This window comes from Pituophis catenifer, unplaced genomic scaffold (genome assembly GCF_029215685.1).
Source record: "Pituophis catenifer annectens isolate HBS135680 unplaced genomic scaffold, rPitCat1.0.hap2 SCAF_15, whole genome shotgun sequence".
Lineage (NCBI taxonomy): Eukaryota > Metazoa > Chordata > Lepidosauria > Squamata > Colubridae > Pituophis > Pituophis catenifer.
In genome coordinates, this window is record NW_027256895.1 from 11787718 (window position 1) to 11810752 (window position 23035).

The window sequence follows — 23035 nt, forward strand, 5'->3', positions numbered from 1 at the left end:
AGCCTCTTAGCCACCGAGCCACCTAGCCAGGCACTTCTACCAATAGAAGAACTGAAAACCACTTGTGGTAAGTTAAAAGAGTTCCTGCATGGATCTCTCAATTTTCCCCTAGTACGTTTTTTGAGCTCTCCATATTTTGTTGAATGTACATTACTTAGAGAATACCTTGTGATTAGACACAAGGAATTTATCGGAGCCTACGGTGGCACGGTGCTTAGTACTGCAGGCTACTTCCGCTGACTGCCGGCTCCCTGCAATTTGGCAGTTCAAATCTCACCAAGCTCAAGGTTGACTCAGCCTACCCATCCTTCCAAGGTGGGTACAATGAGGACCCAGACTGTTGGGGGCAATAGGCTGACTCTGTAAACCACTTAGAGAAGACTGCAAAGCACTGAGAAGCAGTAGATAAGTAAGTGCTATTGCTATTGCTCTCAGTGTGTTGATATACTGTGTCTTTATATACTTTATATAAACAGAAGTATCTTCATATACTTTTATATAAAGGCGTTCGTGCTAGAGTTTTAATATTATAGACAGTCTTTGAGCATGAAATATGGAAAGGAATATGAGCCAACCGTGTGCAGCAGCTGCCAAAAAAGCCTACACATCAACAGAAGGATAGAATCAGGATCACATGAAGTGTTAATACCACTTTATAGTGCCTTAATAAGGCCACACTTGGAATACTGCATTCAGTTTTGGTCACCACAATGTAAAAAAAAATGTTGAGGCTCTAGAAAGAGTGCAGAGAAGAGCAACAAAGATGATTAGGGGACTTGAGGATAAAACATATAAACAACAGTTGATGGAACGGGATATGTCTAGTCTTATGAAAAGTAGTACTAGGGGTGACATGATAGCAGTCTCCCGATATCTCAGGGGCTGCCACAAAAAAGAGGGAGCCAAAGCACCTAAGAGTAGGTGCAATAGAAGCAATGGGTGGAAATTAATCAAGGAGAGAAGCAACCTAGAACTAAGGAGAAATTTCCTGACAGTTAGAACAATTAATCAGTGGAACAACTTGCCTCCAGAAGTTGTGAATGCTCCAACACTGGCAGTTTTTAAGAAGGGGGTTGGACTAGAAGACCTCCAAGGTCCCTCCAACTCTGTTATTGTGTTTTTTCTGAATACTTTGAGTGAATATCACATAACAGCAGCAATGCCAGCAAGTTCTTGTTTTATTAAAAACCACACATGCATCCAGGGCACTGAAAAGCAATGATTCAAGCAAAATATCTTTTTTTTACAGAGTCACATTCTGAAGGACAGGTGACTATCATTACCCAGATTGTGCTCCTGGGGAGAAGGCATTTCAATGTTGGTGCATTTCTATGAGAAGAAGCCTGATGGAGTAGACCCCAGTCTCCTGCCTTCAGGAGGCTCTTTCTGGCACTCTTTGGTGAGAGGTCTCCAGGTTTGAACTTGGGACTCAAGAGAAGAAGGTAAAATATATATATTTAAGGGCACCAATCTGCAGTGAGTTTTTTTCTTGGCTTGATTTTTCCCCACTAGCAAATTCATGATGGGAACTAGGACTCAGAATAGCACAACCCAAGTGACCGAGTTCATCCTAATTGGCTTCCAACTACCTAGGGCCATGGAACTCTTCCTTTTTTCATTGCTCCTGGTTGTGTTGTTTTTCACTTTGGCTGGGAACCTCATGATTATCACTCTGGTATGCGTGGACCAACGTTTGCAAACCCCCATGTATTTCTTCCTCTGCAACCTCTCCTTTCTGGAGGTATTTTTCGTTCTGTCAATCACACCGAAGATGTTGACCAATCTAGTTTCTCTGAACAAATCGATCTCTTTCTTGGGCTGCGTCATTCAGTGCTACTCTTATTTCTTCTTTGGTACCTGTGAGATCATCATCATTGCCGTGATGGCCTTTGACCGCTACATTGCTATCTGCCATCCATTGCGCTACACGATCATCATGAATGGGCGGATCTGTGTGAGTCTCGTGTTGGGCTACTGGATTGGTTCTTTTATGAGTAGTTTTTTGCCAATTTTTCTCCTGGGCCAACTGTCCTTCTGCAGCTCTAATGTGATCGATCATTTCTTCTGCGACTATGCTCCACTGATCCAGCTTTCTTGCAATGATGTAGATACTCTCCTGAGGCTGGAATCTAGCCTCTCTGCTCTGATGTTACTCAGCTCTTTGTGTGTAACTGTTGTCTCTTACCTCTACATAATTGTGACTATCTTGAGGATGAAGACCAGTGGCAGTCGTAGGAAGACTTTTTCAACCTGTGCCTCTCACCTCACAGTCGCTTCCATCTTCTACGGCAGTGCCATCTTCATGTACTCTTTGCCCAGCAAGGGTCGATCTCGGGATGCTCAGAAAGCTGTGGCAGTTCTTACTGCTGTGGTTACCCCATTACTGAACCCTTTTATTTACACTTTGAGGAATGAGAAAGTCAAGGATGCTTTCCGAGACTGTTTGCAGAGGCACAAACGTATTTTGTAAGGAGAAATCGTTGGAAGGACTTTGTCAACTTTGGCTGATCTCATACAAATGTAAACAGACTTGGATTTTATTAATACACTACCTGATAACCTGACATTGCCTGGGTATTTATTTATCCCAATCCTGTATTAGACAGGACAAGCAACTTAATCCTGAGCCCTGTTTTCGGCGAGAATTAAATTAGTTAAAAATGTTTTCCCTGTGCCCCCAAAGCATCAAGTAAAATGATTCCACCTTGTTGTTTTGCTAGCTGATCCATGATCATTTGGTATGCTTTTTTCTGATATTGATTTAGAAGTCGCTCCTTGTCCATGATATACTGTTTGCACTAAGCTGTTCGACGTTGTAGTTCTTTTCTCGTATGTAATCTGTGTGAAGTACTTCATGTCAGTCTCGTAGTGGTGCAGGCAGGCCGAGTTGCAGTAATGTTTTAGTGATCATGGCCATACATTTGTCCTCAAGAATAATTGAAGCCTTGTTGAAAATGTCTGGACCAAAAGTAATTTCTGATGTTGGATTTTCCCCTTTGCCAGAGGGAGCCCCCTTGTGGAGTACTGTGAAGCCGTTACCATCGCAACTCCACAATGCTGCACAGTAGAAGTCATTTTAAGGCACAACAGGCTGTATCTTAACAGAACATGCACCCTGAGGGGTTTTAGGGGTGTCTTACCCCTACAGTATTTGTTTCCAGAGAGCAAGTCATCTGTGTACCAAGTTTGGTTGAAATTGCCCAAGGCATTCCACAGTTATGCTGGAACATACACATACAGAGCCATTTTTATATAGATAGATGGATGAGACAACTATCATCTATTGCTATAGTGATGGACACATGACATGGGCTTTATAATTTGTTAGTTAACATAGTTTTAATTTGACTTATTTGCTATGTTCAAGTTCATTACAGACTGGAATGTGGGAAAATTTTTATCATATGGTTGTATGGATTGATTAGATAGCTTTTAAAATTACTAAACTGAAATGATAATTTACAGAAGGATGTCTAGTGATTTATCTCCTGATAAGAAAAAGATTCTTAGGATCAACTGGCATCTGGTTATCTAACTTCAAACAAGCTTTGTACTTAATTTACTGTGCAAGGAGAGATTACTTTTATGTTGTCTGACCAATTTTCCCCTTTTGTTTTTCTTTGTTGTGTTAACCATAAAAAAGGAATGTAAGATGGGTCTCAAGGTTCTCCTTTTCCTAGGGAGATCCCACTTTATCAGGGTACCCTAAAAAACTGTTTTTAAATGATCTTCCAATTTGGTTGCTTATTGACAAGGTGAGCCAAGGCAAAACCTAGGGCCAGGTTTGGCTATCACTACTCTAGACTGGGATCTCGAAAATAGATTCCAGAAGAGCAAGGACTTCTGTGCTGCTCCTAGGGAACAGCATGGGCCATGACCACAATTACATCAGGGGTTAAATTTCGTGAAAGTATGATTGTCGTGTTATCATGGACAGTTCAGGGCTTGGAAACAATCTATGTACACTTTTATGTTGCAAAACTGTTGCCTTTCTTTCTCTATTTCAAATCCTGATCTTGACTGAGGATTAGCACTGAAATTGTCCTCTATTGGGATTACAATTCTCGTTTGACTGTTTGCGTCTAATGCTTTATGATGAGTGTATTTTTACAATGATTATGATAATGATCTAGTACTATTGTTGTATGTACAGTACACTGAAAGCTTATGCACCGGAGACAAATTTCTTGTGTTTCTAATCACACTTGCCAATAAAGAATTCCATTCCATTCCATTCCATTCCATTCCATTCTTCCACTCCACTCCACTCCACTCCACTCCACTCCACTCCACTCCACTCCACTCCACTCCACTCTACTCTACTCTACTCTACTCTACTCTACCCTATCCTACCTACCCTATCCTTATTCTATTTTATTTTATTTTTTTAATTTTATTTCAAGTTTATATACCACACCTTCTCCCGAGGGACTCAGTACGGTGTACAGCCAGATAAAAAACATACAATACAAACATTAAAAACAATTAAAAGAATATATATTAATTTGGCCCCAGTTTAAAATGACAAACCAATTAAAATATTTAAAAATATGTTAAGCCAGCCCGGCTTGCTGAAAAAAGAAAGTTTTAAGGGCATGGCGGAAGGCACCGAGGTCTTGGATTCTCCTTATCTCTGGGGGCAGCTGGTTCCAGAGGGTAGGTGCCCCCACAGAGAAGGCCCTCCCCCTGGGGGTCACCAGCCTACATTGTTTGGCTGATGGCACCCCGAGGAGGCCCTCTCTGTGGGAGCACACAGGTCGATGAGAGGTTGTCGGTAGCAGCAGGCGGACTCGCTTTCTGGCGAAGGTTGTTGAGAGTGTGGTCACGCGACAGTTTCCGCAATTCCTGGAGGAAACATCCTATCTGGATCCATTCCAGTCTGGTTTCAGACCTGGGCACAGCACGGAAACGGCATTGGTCGCGTTGGTTGATGATCTCTGGAGGGCTCGGGACAGGGGTTGCTCCTCTGTTCTGGTCCTGTTAGACCTCTCAGCGGCTTTTGATACCATCGACCATGGTATCATGCTGCACCGGTTGGAAGAGTTGGGGATGGGGGGCACCGTGTTACGGTGATTCTCCTCCTTTCTCTCCGACCGGTCGCAGTTCGTGTTAGCAGGGGGGCAGAGGTCGACCTCGAGGCCTCTTATATGTGGAGTGCCTCAGGAGTCGGTCCTCTCGCCCCTCCTGTTCAACATTTATGTGAAGCTGGGCGAGATCATCCATGGCTTTGGGGTGAGATACCATCAGTACGCTGATGACACTCAGCTGTACATCTCCACCCCAGGCCACCCCAACGATGCCCTTGAAGTGATGTCCCAGTGCCTGGAGGCTGTACGGATCTAGATGGGGAGGAACAGGCTCAAGCTCAACCCTTCCAAGAATGAGTGGCTGTGGTTCCCGGCATCCCGATATAGTCAGTTGACTCCATCACTGATTATTGGGGGTGAGTCTTTGGCCCCCACAGAGAGGGCTCGCAATCTGGGAGTCCTCCTGGATATAAAGCTGTCCTTGGAGGAACATCTGACGGCTGTAACCAGGGGGACCTTTTGTCAGGTTCGCCTGATCCGCCAGTTGCGGCCCTTTCTTGATCGGGATTCCCTGTGCACAGTCACTCATGCCCTCATAACCTCTCACCTTGATTACTGTAACGCTCTCTACATGGGGCTCCCCTTGAAGAGCACCTGGAGGCTCCAACTGGTCCAGAACGCAGCAGCGCGGGTAGTGACGGGAGCAGCGTGGCGCTCCCATGTAACACCGCTCCTGCGTGAACTGCACTGGCTCCCGGTGGTCTTCCGAGTGCACTTCAAGGTGTTGGTTATCACCTTTAAAGCGCTCCATGGCATAGGGCCTAGCTATCTTTGAGACCGCCTGCTGCCACCGACGACCTCCCATCGACCCGTGCGCTCCCACAGAGAGGGCCTCCTCGGGGTGCCATCAGCCAAACAATGCAGGCAGGTGACCCCCAGGGGGAGGGCCTTCTCTGTGGGGGCACCCACCCTCTGGAATCGGTTGCCCCCAGAGATAAGGAGAATCCATGACCTCAGTGCCTTCCGCCGTGGCCTTAAAACCTTCTTTTACCAACAAGCCGGGCTGGCCTAATTCTTTTTAAGTGTTTTTAATTGTTTTGTTTATTGTTTTAATTAATGGGGCCAAATCTATATACATATATTTAACTGTATTTTAATATTTGTATTTGATGTTTTTATTTGGCTGTTCACCGCCCTGAGTCCTCAGGGAGAAGGGCGGTATACAAATTCAAAATAAAATAAAATAAAATAAAAAACTAGGTCTATTCTATTCTATTCTATTCTATTTTATTCTATTCTAATCTATCCTCCTTTTAGGCAAGATGAAACATTGGTCCTCTTAAATCCCAGTTTTGAGGTTTCAGCATCTACTCAGTTTTGTCCAGGTTCAAAAGCTTATTCAAGTACTAATCAATACAAGGCCAGTAAGTATGTGCTAGACTGGGAGGTTAAACTGAATTCTTAAGGACACACATGGCCACCCAATGTTTTGGGGTTCTCTCCTGGATCTTGTCCAGAAGTCCACCAAATACATAATCCAAGGCTGCCTGTGGGCCAGATATGCTAAGGGGCGCTAATCGAGTTACTTTGAATGTTCATTAAGAAAATGCTCATAAACCAGGGATTACCTGTAATACCAATCAGTTCTCTCTCAATCAATTTCAAGTAGAAAAGTAGAAGCACACATTTGCAAAACTCATGGAAAATGGTGGAAATCAAGTGGACTTGGCCGTTTCTAATTCCATTAGCCAGTGGATTCAGAGAGCAGATATCTGAGGAAAAATTGCAGAACATCACAAAACATGACCAGAACTTGAAAGTTTGGATGAAACGGATTATCTGGACCCTTTTCAGTTTGGCTTCAGACCTGGCTACAGCACGGAAACTGCCTTGGTCACGCTGATGGATGATTTCTGGCGAGCCCGAGACAGGGGTCATTCCTCTATCTTGGTGCTACTTGACCTCTCAGCGGCTTTCGATACCATCGACCATGGTATCCTTCTGGGGCGACTTAGAGAGCTGGGAGTGGGAGGCACCGTGTTGCGGTGGTTCACCTCCTATCTCTCTGGTCGATCACAGTCGGTGCGGGTAGGAGGACAGAGGTTGTCCCCTAGGCCCCTCGTCTGCGGGGTGCCTCAGGGCTCAGTCCTCTCTCCCCTCCTACTTAACATCTACATGAAACCACTGGGTGAAATCATCCGACGACACGGGGTAGGATATCAGCAATATGCTGATGATACCCAGCTGTATATCTCCACTCCTCGTCAGTTTAGTGAGGCGGTAGATGTGATGTGCCAGTGCCTGGAGGCTGTGAGGATCTGGATGGGAGTCAACAGGCTCAGACTTAACCCAGACAAGACCAAATGGCTCTGGGTATTGACCCCTAAAGACTATGTCGATTGTCCATCCTTGGTTCTGGGGGGAGAGAAAGTGCCCCCCTCAGAATGGGCTCGCAATTTGGGTGTCCTTCTAGACTCACAGCTGAGATTGGAACAACATCTGACAGCTGTAGCTAGGGGAACCTTTGCACAGGTTCATCTGGTGCACCAATTGCTACCCTACGTGGATTAGGAGGCTCTCCTCACAGTCACTCATGCCCTTGTCACCTCACGGTTGGACTATTGCAACATGCAATACATGGGGCTACCCTTGAAAAGTGTTCAGAGACTACAGTTGGTCCAGAATGCAGCCGCGCGAGTTATAGTGGGTGCACCTAGATACACCCACATTACACCAATTCTCCGCGAGCTGCACTGGCTCCCTATCGGTCTCCAGGTGCAATTCAAGGTGTTGGTTATTACCTTTAAAGCCCTACATGGCTCAGGACCAGGCTACCACATAGCTCCCAGCGACCAGTAAGATCCCACAAAGTCGGTCTCCTCTGGGTCCCGTCAGCTAAACAATGTCGGCTGGCGGGCCCGTAGGGAGGGCCTTCTCTGTGGCTACCCCGACTCTCTGGAACCAATTACCTCCTGAAGTCCAGACTGCCCCACCCTATTGGCCTTCTGGAAAGCAGTGAAAACCTGGCTCTTCCGGCAGGCCTGGGGCCATTGATCTCGCTATAGTGATCTTGTGAGACCCGGCCACAAATTGGAGTGTATGTGTTTTAACGTTTTAATGTCTTCTTTTAACTTTTGTATGGGATATTGTTGCATTATTTTATTCTCTGTTGTAAGCCACCCAGAGTCCCTTGGGAGTTGGGCGGCATAGAAATGCGACAAATAAATAAATAAATAAATAAATAAATAAATAAATAAATAAATAAATAAAGTCAGTGTCGATTTTTGCTCTGCACTCATATTTCTTTTATCTAACTGTAGTTTTGCTTGCATTCTGAGTCATTCAAGAACTTGTCTCTTTGTTCAATCTTTCCTTGATATTTGGATACCAAAAGTGTTCTAGAAATGAGAATTCTAAGTCATAGTGAGCAAGATAAAGGAAAGACAGTCTTGTCTGCCACCTTTTCCCCAATATGCTAAAGCAACTTTGCATGAGTTCTTGGTAGGTCTTGAGAAACGAGATGCTAAATGAGAGACATAATATTGTGGGTTGATTTCAATTAATCAACAAAACCAGGTTGTTAGGAACTTGTTTTATTCATTTTATTTATTAAACCTATCTGCTCCCCACCTGATATTGAGGTGACTGTGGGCAGCTTACATACATTAATTTCTACATTCTCTAGCCTTGGATCTCACGTTTCATGTGTTCGCTATGCATTTTCTGTCATATTCAGGTTTACTCAGCACCATTGCCTGATGATATTCCATAATCACACACCTCCATTCCCCACTTCCGTTATTCTAGATGGGATAAAACTTCAAGAGGAATAGCCACATTCACCAATATTGACTCCATACATGAACCAAAACCAAATCTCTTATTGTATCATATTACCTATGATCTGCACAAAATGCCTACTAATAAAACATATTTAAAAATTGCAACCAATTTTTCAGGGATTCTGCCTTTGATGTCAATCACATGTTTCCATCCCTGATTACCTCATCCTCTATCCATTCTCAAGTCCCCTTGTAACAGTATCTCTGTGGGTGATTGTTACTTCTGAAGGCAGCATATGCTATAGCTTAACAATGCATTCTAAGACATGAAATCTGAACATCTACTTAGAGCCAAATCAGTAGCCAATCATCTCATTTTTTTGCAAAACCAATCCTGTGTCTCAGTTCAGCCTTCAGAGCATCTTGCACTTGTCTGTTCCTCAAGCAGTATATGATTGGGACGAGAAGAGGCGCCATAACAGTGTTCAAAAGAGCCACCATTTTGTTGTAGTCTAATCCACTGGTGCCTTTCGGCTTGATGTACATGAAAATGCAGCTGCTGTAAGTGAGGATAACTACGGTCATGTGGGAAGCACAAGTGGAGAAGGTCTTCCTCTTCCCTGTAGTGGATGGGATGCGCAGAATGGTGGAAATGATTTTGACGTAAGACACAAGGTTGACAGTTAAGGTCCCAAGCACAGAGAATATGGCAACCACAAAATGAATCATTTCTAAGAAGCTGGTGTCAGCACATGCCAGTTTCATTAGAGGTCTATTGTCACAAAAGAAGTGATTCATGACGTTAGGACCACAAAATGGCATCAGAAATAAAGGAATGCATACAGCTAGAATTACTGATATCCCACCTGCCAAGCAACAAAATACCAATAATGAGCAAACTTGGTTATTCATGATGGTTGGATAGTGAAGAGGGTTACAGATGGCTATGTACCGATCAACAGACATTGCGGCCAGTAGGAGGAACTGAGTGGTACCAAGGACCAAATAAAGAAATATCTGTATGAAGCAACCAACTAAAGAGATGCTCTTACTCCCAGTAGCTATGTTGACCAGTGCTTTGGGAATTATAATACTCACAAACCCAATATCTCCCCATGCCAAATATCGGACAAAGAAATACATTGGGCTACAGAGTTGAACATTCACCTGTGTCATAATAATAACCACCGCGTTTCCTATTAAAGTCAAAAGATAAATTCCGAACAGGAGGAGAAAAAGGCTAACTTCAAGGGGAAAGTTGTCAGTCAGCCCCAACAATATGAATTCCCTTACTGTGGTCCTATTTGTCATCAGTCCATTCCTAAAAACAGTGTGAATGTATTAATTTCCAATCTCTCTTCTTCTTTTAATCATGTTTCAAATGAGCGTTGTTTTATCAGTATCTATTCTTTGTATTAAAATCAATGAGACGTTAAAATCCGATTGTTTGAATCAGAGCAAGATTCTTCTGATATCCTATTCTAAGTAGGGTCGTTCTTCCTTGTAGACTAATTCTGGGTGTGGTTAATCCAAGTGGAGCTACCTGGAATCACTTCGTGCCAAAAACAATTCATCTTTGTGGGCATGCAAAGATCTGTCTCTGGATGGTGATTTTTGGGGGTTATTTCACCTTTGCTCAATGTTCTCCAGACTATTTTTCTGAGATGGATCCAAATTCTCTTTTGATTCCTTTACCTAAAACCAATGTGAATAGATGAATGTGAACAAAATCAATGTGAATAGACAAAGATGATTGTGTGTGTGTGTGTATGTGAAAGAGAGAGAGAGAGCGAGAGAGAGAGAGGGAGGGAGAGAGAGGGGGGGAGGGAGAGAAGGTTAAAACATATGAAGAACGGTTTCAGGAATTGGGTACATCTAGTGTAATGAAAAGAAGGATTGGGGTGACACGATAGAAGTGTTCCAATATTTGAGGGGCTGCCACAAACAACAGGAGGTCAAGCCAGTCTCCAAAGCACCTGAAGGCAGGACAGGAAATTGTATTGTGAAAATTAAGTTTGTTTAATGTTTAATAAGAAGAGATTAAGCTACTGTTGGTAAAAATTGAAATTAACTTTTAAGAGTGGGAAATATTAAATTATGATTATGGTTTACTATGAAGAGGTGAAGATAATAAATATATTTGAAAAAGCAATGGAAAATTGGGTTTACTGTAAAAAACAAAGGAAATTGAGAAATAGAAACGAATGATTTTAATGTTATATATTTAAGTGAATGGTAGTAAGATATTTGATTGTAGTATTTGGATAAGACGATAAAGGAAAGAAATGGAAAAGTGGAAAGGAAATGGGTTATATATGTAAAATTGTATGAATATTAATATTTGTGATTGGAATAATGGAATTTAGGGAAAACACTTGAAATTGTATTATGTGGTGAAAAGGGAGAAATGGATTGAAATATTTGAACAGGATGATTTAGAATTAGGGTTAGGTATTAGAAAAATGACTGATTTTAAATTAAAGGGTTTGAACTTGGAGAAAGCAACAAAAGGAGAAGAAACAAAATTGACTAAGATTAGAGATTAGGGCGAATGGTAATATTGGTTATATATCAGAAGAAACAAGGAAAAGAGAAGAAAAATTAGAGAGAAAGAATATTATGACAAAAAGTGAAATATATAAATTGTGTTGGAGATAACTAAAAGCTGTATAAATTTGTGACTCGGCCAATACTCTGTTCAGAAAAAATGCATTGTTTGTTTGTTTGTGTATGTTTGTTAAAAAATTTTAAAAAACTGTTATATATATAAAAAAGAAACACTGGATGAAAACATATCAAGGAGAGAACCAAGCAAGAACTAAGAAGGAATTTCCTGACAATAAGAACGATTCCTCAGTGGAACGACTTGCCTTCTGTTTTCAGCCTCACAATGTAACTTCATGAAAGAAACCTAACAATTGTTTTGAATAACAACAAGATATGTTGCACTTAGCCATAATGTGCCTTATATGTGGCTTGCAGTAGGCATTGATGGTTTGTAAATCCTGCGTTATGGCATGTGTACTTCCACCAATCCTGGCTTAATTTAAAACTATGATTAAAGCTGACATGTAGACCAAGTGCTACTGAGTTCTGTATTATATTCCCCTACGAATTATTGGGATCGAATTTAATTTATGCTTGTTTATAAAACAGACCCCAACATTATACATTAGAAACCACCTGACTTAATCTATCGCTTTTGAACTATGCAAAATATTACTTAATTTTACAAAGTAATATTACAGGTCACAGCTCTCAAGAACCAGAAGCATGAAAAAGTTTCAAAAGAACTCACCCCTTGCAAACAATATTTTTTTAAAAAATATCTCAATGCTTTTTACCATCTGATTTTTGCTGATAATAGGAGATGTTTAGAAATCAAAGGCAGAATAAAAAAATTAGCTATCAAATGTTGCTTCCCAATTTATTTTTAGGACACAAAGTATTTTCACCCCTTGCAATCTATGTAAAAGTATTCCTATCATTTTCCGGGTTCTATGCTATTGTCTCATTTAATTTCTGCTAATAGAAGCCATTTTCTAGTTGGTTAATCTAGCTTTCATTATGCCTACAAGTCAAAGCAAAAGCATTTATTAAGATATTACCCCTTAATTCAATGTTTGGGAAGCATAGCATTCTCCATTCGCAGGGCTTTTGAAAAGACGCCTTGTCTTCTTGGCTCATGGATGGACCCCTTTGTCTTCAATATCTTCTCATAGCCATGAACACAGAAGCAACCTCTCATACTCAGTAGAGCTAGTTACTATACTGAAGCCTGGGGTATAAGAAGAATTCAAGACTGGCTTGTGAAGATCCCTCAGGGACGTCTCAAGGAGCAAAGTAATGCATTGCAAGAAATCTGTATCAAATATTCTGTGTCTCCTACTATTGATGTCAAACCCAAAGACGGAGAAAAACATTGTGTGCATGTTCCTCATGTTTTGTGGTTCATTTTGGCCTCTCTCGGGCAATAAGCCAAGTTTTGTGGTCTGTGAACTCAACCCCTGTGACTTGTAAACCATGATCTAGGGCAGTGATGGTTAACCTTTTCCGGACCGAGTGCCCAAAGCGTGTGCATGCGCATGTGAATGTGTGCATGCGTGCTCAACCCCCAAAATGCAATGTGTGTGCCCCCCGCATGTGCCCCCCGCATATGCACAGGCCCTCGCTCATGCCCCCCCCCACATGTGCCCCCTGTTGTGGTCCACCAGCAGCCTGCAGAACTGGCAGCGGAGTCAGACAGTGATGAGGCTAAGCTAGAACAGGGGCCAGTCCTGGAGGCTGGGGAAGGCCTGGATGAGGGCTCTGCTTCAGAGGCAGAGATGGGGCCAGGGCCATCGGGAAATGAGGTGCGGCCTCCAGAGCCTCCAGAGACTGATAGGAGTGAGGCAGAAGAACAGGAGGAGCCTGTTCCTAATGCACGAATGAGAAGAGCTGCCAGAAGGCAAGAGCAGCTCAAGCAAAGAGGACAACTGGGGAGTAGGGCCAGGAGATGATTGGCCCCTCCCATAAGTCTTAAAACAGACTGGCAACGGCATTTGGGCTTGGCCGGAAAACAACGTTGGTAGCTTCGTCTTCGTCTTCTTCTTCATCTACGTCTTATATTTATTTTTGTATCTGTGACGTCTGAACGTTTGCCAAGAAAGGCCTTTGCAAGTTTGCCTAATTGGACCAAGGTTTGAGATAGGACTGAGGAATTTGTGTTGGGAGGAATTTGCTTTAATTTAGTTGAACGACGCTGGGAAGGAAGTAATTCTCAGCTGTTTGAATAAAGTTTGTTTGTTTTGTAACAGTGAAAGAAGGTGCCACTCACCTACTATTCATCTCAAAGTTTCAGCAAAGAGTAGCTCCAGACAATCTGTTAATTCTCAAAATTTCACTTTCTAAATCACTATATTTTTCTCCCCAATAAATTTCATCCTACATTCAATAAATGGTTGACGTTATTCCTGGAAGGATGTGTCTTCTAACATTATCATGGATCTTAGCATTATTCAATTGACTGCCTTTTTGTTTGTGAGGTTGTGAGTGTGTGTTTCGTTGCTGTTATGAAGCTGAACATATTGTGGGAAGAAATATCCATGTGGCTCAGTTCCAAGCCGGGAGAAAGGCATTGGAGACAAAATGGAGGCTGGAGGCTGATTGGAAAGTGGGTCCATTTATTGATGAAGCAGATTCACCAAGAACGTGTGATTCTTGGCAGCTGACCACATGGATTTGGGAGTGGGTAGGGTTTATACCTTCTCTTGGGCTTTGCACTTGAGCTTCCTGTTCCTGTGCAAGAACATGTATTCTACTGGCTGTTGTCAGACTCCCATGGGGCCATGTAGGGGTTATGTAGGGGTCATAGCTGGCTCTATAGGCAAAGTACAAATCCTAGAAGTTTGTCTGAGCTCCCAGGTTTGGTTGAAGTTTGGACTGCTGAGACGATGCAATGAAGAGGCTTGTGTTCTGAATGGGTGTTGGGCAATTCCTATTATGGCTTAATGGCTTTGTCCTGATTTGGATCTTGAGTGAGGTCTAATCCTATCACTCCACCTTTGTCCAGCTTTGCTGCAAGGAATTTCAAAATATCCTGTCTTGAAAAATATGGCATATTTCACTTAATCCTCCAAGGAAAGATTGAAGGCAAATGAGGTCCAGGGAGAAGAACATCATCATGGCTTCAAAATCTGGTTTGGACAAAACTCAACAGCACTTTTTTGTGCGGCTGTTGATCAAAATTAGGATCACCCACATGATCGCCAACATCCAATGATGGACATTGCACAAGAAGAAGATCCCGTCTTTTTTTTTTATTAAAAAGTTTTTTATTTATAATACAATTAAAAATATTGGACATGGTGCAATGTTTTTGGTTTGAACATTTCCATCAAGTTTTACCTTACGACAAATACAGTTCATTTTCACTATGTTAATATATACAATCTAACACAATTCAAACATATGGATTCTTTCATCTGTGAAAATTACAATACCGATACCATTCCTATTTGTCACAGAAAACTAAACTGAAAATTTTTAAACTTTTGACTTATCAATAATCCTTTGTCCTGACATTCCTCCTCCTCTCCAACCAATAATACATTTTATTCCAGATTTCATAATAGTCTGTATCACACTTATCTTTGAGTTCTAGAATCAACTTGTCCATTTCAGCACAAGTCAGTATCTTGTTTATACCTCTCGTTCAGAGGGGATCTCTTTATTTTTCCAGTTTGGTGTGAAGGCCAATCTTGCTGCCGTTAAAATATGTAACATTAAATATATTGTTCCCTTGTTATATTTGTCCTTTATAATACCCAAAAGAACTTTAACTCTATATTTTGAGTTAACATCTCTTCCAGCCATCATTTTATCTGGTACCAAAAATCTTTAGCTTTCGGGCACTCCCACCACATATGACAAAAAGTCCCTAGCTTTGTCTTGCATTTCCAACACATCGGTGAGAAGTTTTTGCTCATTTTAGATAATCTTGTGGATGGGAGGTGCCACCGATAGAACATCTTGTATATATTTTCTTATACGTGGTGGCTAAAGTATGTTTTCTGTTAAGAAGATCCTGTCTTGAATGGATTTCTGCCTGCAGTATTTGCTTTGTCTATGAATAGAGCTATCTCTTTATCTCTTAAGTGCTGACATCTGCTGTGGGCTACTAAGGAAAATTGGGGTTGCTTTCTGTCTCAAAGAGCATGTTTCTCCATTCCTTCTTTAGGGAAATATAATATTTTGCCTTTTTAATATTCCTCAGAATATTTCATTCTTCTAGGAGAGGGCTGTAACTTTCTACAATATGCACTGCAAGCTAGGAAAATCAGGCTTAATATCATTAAAGTTTTGATGCCACCAGAATGAATAAATATATGTGCAAACTTTACTCTCTGGGGAACCCATTAACAAATGTCCCCAAGGAAGTAACTCAACTTATATTTTTTAAATTCCAATTTATTTAACTGATTGTCAAGAGGGATATTTCTGCATAGCTAGGAGTTAATCATCTGCTAAGTTCATTTTGGGAGAAAGTGTCACAGGATGAAGGAAAATACAAGCATACTCTATGTGTAGGCAAAGCTATCAGAATGCTAGTCAAAAGAAGACTGGATTGGAAGCGGCCCCGTGAGATCTTCCTGCTGAAAGTTTGGGATGTGGAGATGAAAATAGGATCCACTACTTCCAGTCTTCTTCCAGATGCAACTATACCTCTCACTGATGATTGTCGCCGAGGAATCCCCAATCTTCATGCCACTAGTATCTCCCAGTTCATGTACACCTTATGAGAAGGATTCTTGTGAGGCTTTTGGATAAAGATTGTATCATTCAATTGTCTATTCATGATTCAGAGATAGCAACAGGAACCCGCCAAGAATTAACATCAGTCTGGTGACTTTTTCCCCTTCACATCACTTATATCAGGTATGACCAATTAGAAGTATTCTCTTAATAGAATAACAGGGTTGGAAGGGACATTGGAGGTCTTCTAATCCAACCCCCTACTCAGGCAGGAAACCCTTTACCATTTCAGACAAAGAGGTCTCCAATCTCTTCTTTAAAAAGCTCCAGTTTTTAAAGACAATCATGGAGCACACACATTTTCTAAAGGCAAGTTGTTCCATTGATTAATTGTTCTAACTGCCAGGAAATTTCTCCTTAGTTCTAGGTTGCTTCTCTCCTTGATTAGCTTCTGTCCATTGCTTCTTGTTCTGCCCTCAGGTGCTTTGGAGAATAGCTTGACTTCTTGGTAGCAGCCCCTGAGATATTGGAACACTGCTATCATATCACCCCTAGTCCTTCTTTTCATCAAAATAGACATACCCAATTCCTGCAACTGTTCCTCATGTATTTTAGCCTCCAGTTGTCTAATCTAATCTAATCTAATCTAATCTAATCTAATCTAATCTAATCTAATCTAATCTAATCTAATCTAATCTAATCTAATCTAATCTAATCCAGTTGTCTAAAAAGAGCCTGAGTGGCGCAGCAGACTAATGCTACTGTTAAAGGTAGTATTTAGCTTCCAGCTGCCTGCAATTACTGCGAGTTCAATTCTCACCAAGCTCAAGGTTGACTCAGCCTTCCATCCTTCTGAGGTGGGTACAGTGAGGACCCAGACTGTTGGGGGCAATAGGCTGACTATGTAAACCGCTTAGAGAAGACTGCAAAGCACTGTGAAGTGATATATAAGTAAGTGCTATTGCTATTGCTATTTCCAGTGTAGAAGCTTTCAGTGTGTTGATATACTGTGTCTTTATATCCTTTATATAAACAGAAGTATCTCCATATAGTTTTATATAAAAGCGTTCGTGCTAGAGTTTTAATATTATAGACAGTCTTTGAGCTTGAAATATGGAAAGGAATATGAGCCAACCGTGTGCAGCAGCTGCCAAAAAAGCCTACACATCAACAGAAGGATAGAATCAATATCACATGAGGTGTTAATACCACTTTATAATGCCTTGGTTAGGCCACACTTGGAATACTGCATTCAGTTTGGGTCACCACAATGTAAAAAAATGTGTTGAGGCTCTAGAAGAGCAACAAAGATGAGTAGAGGACTGGAGGCTAAAACATATGAAGAACGGTTGCAGGAACTGGGTACGTTTAGTTTAATGAAAAGAAGGACTAGGGGAGACATGATAGCAATCTTCCAATATCTCAGGGATTGCCACAAAGAAGAGGGAGCCAAGCTATTCTCCAAAGCATCAGAGGGTAGGAAAAGAGGCAATGGGTGGAAACTAATCAAGGAGAGAAGCAATTTAGAACTAAGGAGAAATTTCCTGTCAGAACAATTAATAAGCGGAACAACTTACCTCCAGAAGTTGTGAATGCTCCAACACTGGAAGTATTTAAGAAGATATTGGATAACCATTTGTCTGAACTGGTGTAGGGTTTCCTGCCTAAGCAGGGGGTTCAACCAAAATATATTTTTTTTTACAGAGTCACATTCTGAAGGACAGGTGATTATCATTACCAGGTTGTGCTCCTGGGAAAAGGCATTTCAATGTTGGTGCATTTCTATGAGAAGAAGCCTGATGGAGTAGACCCCAGTCTCTTGGCTTCAGGAGGCTGTTTGGTGAGAGGTCTCAAGGTTTGAACTTGGGACTCAAGAGAAGAAGGTAAAATGGTGCAGCTGACTAAAGCACTGCTATTAACATCAACCTGTCTGCAATTACTATAAGTTCAAATCTCACCAGGCTCAAGGTTGACTCAGCCTCCCATCCTTTCTAAGGTAGGTAATATGAGGACCCAGATTGTGGGGGCAATAAGCTGACTTTGTGCATATAAATCAAATAAAAGTAAATAAAAATAAAATTATATATATATATAATTTTATTTTTATTTACTTTTATTTGATTATATATATATATTTAAGGGTACCAATCTGCAGTGAGTTTTTTTCTTGGCTTGATTTTTCTCCACTAGCAAATTCATGATGGGAACTAGGACTCAGAATAGCACAACACAAGTGACTGAATTCATCCTAATTGGCTTCCAACTACCTAGGCCCATGGAACTCTTCCTTTTTTCATTCCTCCTGGTTGAGTTGTTTCTCACTTTGGCTGGGAACCTCATGATTATCACTCTGGTATGTGTGGACCAACGTTTGCAAACCCCCATGTATTTCTTCCTCTGCAACCTCTCTTTTCTGGAGGTATTTTTCGTTCTGACAATCACACCGAAGTTGTTGACCAATCTAGTTTCTCTGAACAAATCAATCTCTTTCTTGGGCTGCGTCATTCAGTGCTACTCTTACTTCTTCTTTGGTACCTGTGAGATCATCATCATTGCCGTGATGGCCTTTGACCGCTACATTGCTATCTGCCATCCATTGCGCTACACCATCATCATGAATGGGCGGATCTGTGTGAGTCTCGTGTTGGGCTACTGGATTGCTTCTTTTATGAGTAGTTTTTTGCCAATTTTTCTCCTGGGCCAACTGTCCTTCTGCAGCTCTAATGTGATCGATCATTTCTTCTGCGACTATGCTCCACTGATCCAGCTTTCTTGCAATGATGTAGATACTCTCCTGAGGCTGGAATCTAGCCTCTCTGCTCTGATGTTACTCAGCTCTTTGTGTGTAACTGTTGTCTCTTACCTCTACATAATTGTGACTATCTTGAGGATGAAGACCAGTGGCAGTCGTAGGAAGACTTTTTCAACCTGTGCCTCTCACCTCATGGTCGCTTCCATCTTCTACGGCAGTGCCTTCTTCATGTACTCTTTGCCCAGCAAGGGTCGATCTCGGGATGCTCAGAAAGCTGTGGCAGTTCTTACTGCTGTGGTTACCCCATTACTGAACCCTTTTATTTACACTTTGAGGAATGAGAAAGTCAAGGATGCTTTCCGAGACTGTTTGCAGAGGCACAAACGTATTTTGTGAGGAGAAATCGTTGGAAGGACTTTGTCAACCTTGGCTGATCTCATACAAATGTAAACAGACTTGGATTTCATTAATACACTAGCTGATAACCTGACATTGCCTGGGTATTTATTTATCCCAATCCTGTATTAGACAGGACAAGCAACTTAATCCTGAGCCCTGTTTTCAGCGAGAATTAAATTAGTTGTTTTCCCTGTGCCCCCAAAGCATCAAGTAAAATGATTCCACCTTGTTGTTTTGCTAGCTGATCCATGATCATTTGGTATGCTTTTTTCTGATATTGATTTAGAAGTCGCTCCTTGTCCATGATATACTGTTTTCTCTAAACTGTTCGACATTGTAGTTCTTTTCTCGTATGTAATCTGTGTGAAGTACATCATGACAGTCTCGTAGTGGTGCAGGCAGGCCGAGTTGCAGTAATGTTTTAGTGATCATGGCCATACATTTGTCCTCAAGAATAATTGAAGACTTGTTGAAAATGTCTGGACCAAAAGTAATTTCTGATGTTGGATTTTCCCCCTTACCAGAGGGAGCCCCCTGGTGGAGTACGGTGAAGCTGTTACCATCGCAACTCCACTATGCTGCACAGTAGAAGCCATTTGAAGGCACAACAGGCTGTATCTTAACAGAATATGCACCCTGAGGGGTTTTAAGAGTGTCTTACCCCTACAGTATTTGTTTCCAGAGAGCAAGTCATCTGTGTACCAAGTTTGGTTGAAATTGCCCGAGGCGTTCCACAGTTATGCTGGAACATACACACACACAGCCATTTTTTATATATAAAGATAGATGAGACAACTATCATCTATTGCTATAGTGATGGACACATGACATGGGCTTTATAATTTGTTAGTTAACATAGTTTTAATTTGACTTATTTTCTATGTTCAAGTTCATTACAGACTGGAATGTGGGAAAATTTTTATCATATGGTTGTATGGATTGATTAGATAGCTTTTAAAATTACTAAACTGAAATGATAATTTACAGAAGGATGTCTAGTGATTGATCTCCTGATACAAAAAAGATTCTTAGGATCAACTGGCATCTGGTTATCTAACTTCAAACAAGCTTTGTACTTAATTTACTGTGCAAGGAGAAGTTACGCTTATGTTATATGTTTCCTCTTTCGTTTTTCTTTGTTGTGTTAACCATAAAAAAGGAATGTAAGATGGGTCTCAAGGTTCTCCTTTTCCTAGGGAGATCCCACTTTATCAGGGTATCCTAATAAAGTTCTTTGAAATGATCTTCCCATTCGGTTGCTTATTGGGAAGGTAACCCAAGGCAAAACCTAGGGCCAGATCTGGCTGTCACCAGTCTAAATTCGGATTTCAAAAAATACATTCTAGAACAACAGGGCCTTCTGTAGAGGAACAGCATGGGCAATGGCCACAATTACATCAGAATTAAATTTTGTGAGAGTGTAGTTTTCATGTTATGATGGATAGTTCTGGGTTTGGAAACAATCTATGTACACTTTTATGTTGCAAAACTGTTGCCTTTCTTTCTCTATTTCAAATCCTGATCTTGACTGAGGATGAGCATTGAAATTCTCCTCTATTGGGACTACAATTCTCGTTTGACTGTTTGCATCTAATGTTTTATGATGAGTGTATTTTTACAATGATTATGATAATGATCTAGTACTATTGTTGTATGTACAGTACACTGAAAGCTTATGCACTGGAGACAAATTCCTTGTATTTCTAATCACACTTGCCAATAAATAATTCCATTCCATTCCATTCCATTCCATTCCATTCCATTCCATTCCATTCCATTCCATTCTTCCATTCCATTTCATTCCACTCCACTCCACTCCACTCCACTCCACTCTATTCTACCCTATCCTACCTACCCTACCCTTATTCTATTTTATTTTATTTTTTTTTATTTTATTTCAAATTTATATACCACACCTTCTCCCGAGGGACTCAGGACGGTGTACAGCCAGATAAAAAACATACAATACAAACATTAAAAACAATTAAAAGAATATATATTAATTTGACCCCAGTTGAAAATGACAAACCAATTAAAATATTTAAAAATATGTTAAGCCAGCCCGGCTTGCTGAAAAAAGAAAGTTTTAAGAGCACGGCGGAAGGCACCGAGGTCTTGGATTCTCCTTATCTCTGGGGGCAGCTGGTTCCAGAGGGTAGGTGCCCCCACAGAGAAGGCCCTCCCCCTGGGGGTCACCAGCCTACATTGTTTGGCTGATGGCACCCCGAGGAGGCCCTCTCTGTGGGAGCGCACAGGTCGATGGGAGGTTGTCGGTAGCAGCAGGCGGTCTCGAAGGTAACTAGGTCTATTCTATTCTATTCTATTCTATTCTATTCTATTCTATTCTATTCTATTCTATTCTATTCTATTCTATTCTATTCCCTTTCTTTATTCTATTCTATTCTATCCTCCTTTTAGGCAAGATGAAACATTGGTCCTCTTAAATCCCAGTTTTGAGGTTTCAGCATCTATTCAGTTTTCTCCAGGTTCAAAAGCTTATTCAAGTACTAATCAATACAAGGCCAGTAAGTATGTGCTAGACTGGGAGGTTAAACTGAATTCTTAAGGACACACATGGCCACCCAATGTTTTGGGGTTCTCTCCTGGATCTTGTCCAGAAGTCCATCAAAAACATAATCCAAGGCTGTCAAACTTTCGGCCTGTGGGCCAGATATGCTAAGGGGCGCTAATCGAGTTACTTTGAATGTTCACTAAGAAAATGCTCATAAACCAGGGATTACCTGTAATCAGTTCTCTCTCAATCGATTTCAAGCAGAAAAGTAGAAACACACATTTGTAAAACTCATTGAAAATGGTGGAAATCAAGTGGACTTGGCCGTTTCTAATTCCATTAGCTAGTGGATTCAGAGAGCAGATATCTGAGGAAGAATTGCAGAACATCACAAAACGTGACCAGAACTTGAAAGTTTGGATGAAATGGATTATCTGGACGCTTTTCAGTCCAGCTTCAGACCTGGCTACAGCACGGAAACTGCCTTGGTTATGCTGATGGATGATTTCTGGCGAGCCCGAGACAGGGGTCATTCCTCTATCTTGGTGCTACTTGACCTCTCAGCGGCTTTCATGGTATCCTTCTGGGGCGACTAAGAGAGCTGGGAGTGGGAGGCACCGTGTTGCGGTGGTTCACCTCCTATCTCTCTGGTTGATCACAGTGGGTGATGGTAGGAGGACAGAGGTCGTCCCCTAGGCCCCTCGTCTGCGGGGTGCCTCAGGGCTCAGTCCTCTCTCCCCTCCTACTTAACATCTACATGAAACCACTGGGAGAAATCATCCGACGACACGAGGTAGTGTCAACATCCAATGATGGACATTGCACAAGAAGAAGATCCTGTCTTTTTTTTATTAAAAAGTTTTTTATTTATAATACAATTAAAAACATTGGACATGGTGCGACTTTTTTGGTTTGAACATTTCCATCAAGTTTTACCTTACGACAAATACAGTTCATTTTCACTATGTTAATATATACAATCTAACACAATTCAAACATATGGATTCTTTCATCTGTGAAAATTACAATACCGATACCATTCCTATTTGTCACAGAAAACTAACATGAAAATTTTTAAACTTTTGACTTATCAATAATCCTTTGTCCTGACATTCCTCCTCCTCTCCAACCAATAATACAGTTTATTCCAGATTTCATAATAGTCCGTATCACACTTATCTTTGAGTTCTAGAATCAATCTGTCCATTTCAGCACAAGTCAGTATCTTGTTTATACCTCTCCTTCTGAGGGGGTCTCTTTATTATTCCAGTTTTGTGTGAAGGCCAATCTTGCTCCTTTAAAATATGTAACATTAAATATATTGTTCCCT

The 23035-nt window shown here is 41.3% G+C and overlaps 3 protein-coding genes across 3 annotated transcripts; 2 read left to right on the plus strand and 1 right to left on the minus strand.

Moving 5' to 3' along the window:
* Positions 1 to 1519: 1519 nt before the first annotated feature.
* LOC139324691 (olfactory receptor 6M1-like) lies at positions 1520 to 2470 on the plus strand. Its single transcript, XM_070954425.1, has one exon. The coding sequence runs from the start codon at positions 1520 to 1522 to the stop codon at positions 2468 to 2470; it is 951 nt and encodes a 316-aa protein (XP_070810526.1).
* A 6711-nt stretch (positions 2471 to 9181) lies between these two features.
* On the minus strand, positions 9182 to 10120 carry LOC139324713 (olfactory receptor 6E1-like). The gene has a single exon (XM_070954452.1). The coding sequence runs from the start codon at positions 10118 to 10120 to the stop codon at positions 9182 to 9184; it is 939 nt and encodes a 312-aa protein (XP_070810553.1).
* Positions 10121 to 18239: 8119 nt separating this feature from the next.
* Positions 18240 to 19190, plus strand: LOC139324711 (olfactory receptor 6M1-like). Its single transcript, XM_070954450.1, has one exon. It carries the CDS (start codon positions 18240 to 18242, stop codon positions 19188 to 19190), a length of 951 nt encoding a protein of 316 aa, XP_070810551.1.
* Positions 19191 to 23035: the final 3845 nt, after the last annotated feature.

Bases quoted from the DNA above. Each gene is read 5' to 3' on its own strand.
- LOC139324713 (XM_070954452.1), bottom strand. From the start codon at position 10,120: ATGACAAATAGGACCACAGTAAGGGAATTCATATTGTTGGGGCTGACT.
- LOC139324691 (XM_070954425.1), top strand. From the start codon at position 1,520: ATGATGGGAACTAGGACTCAGAATAGCACAACCCAAGTGACCGAGTTC.
- LOC139324711 (XM_070954450.1), top strand. From the start codon at position 18,240: ATGATGGGAACTAGGACTCAGAATAGCACAACACAAGTGACTGAATTC.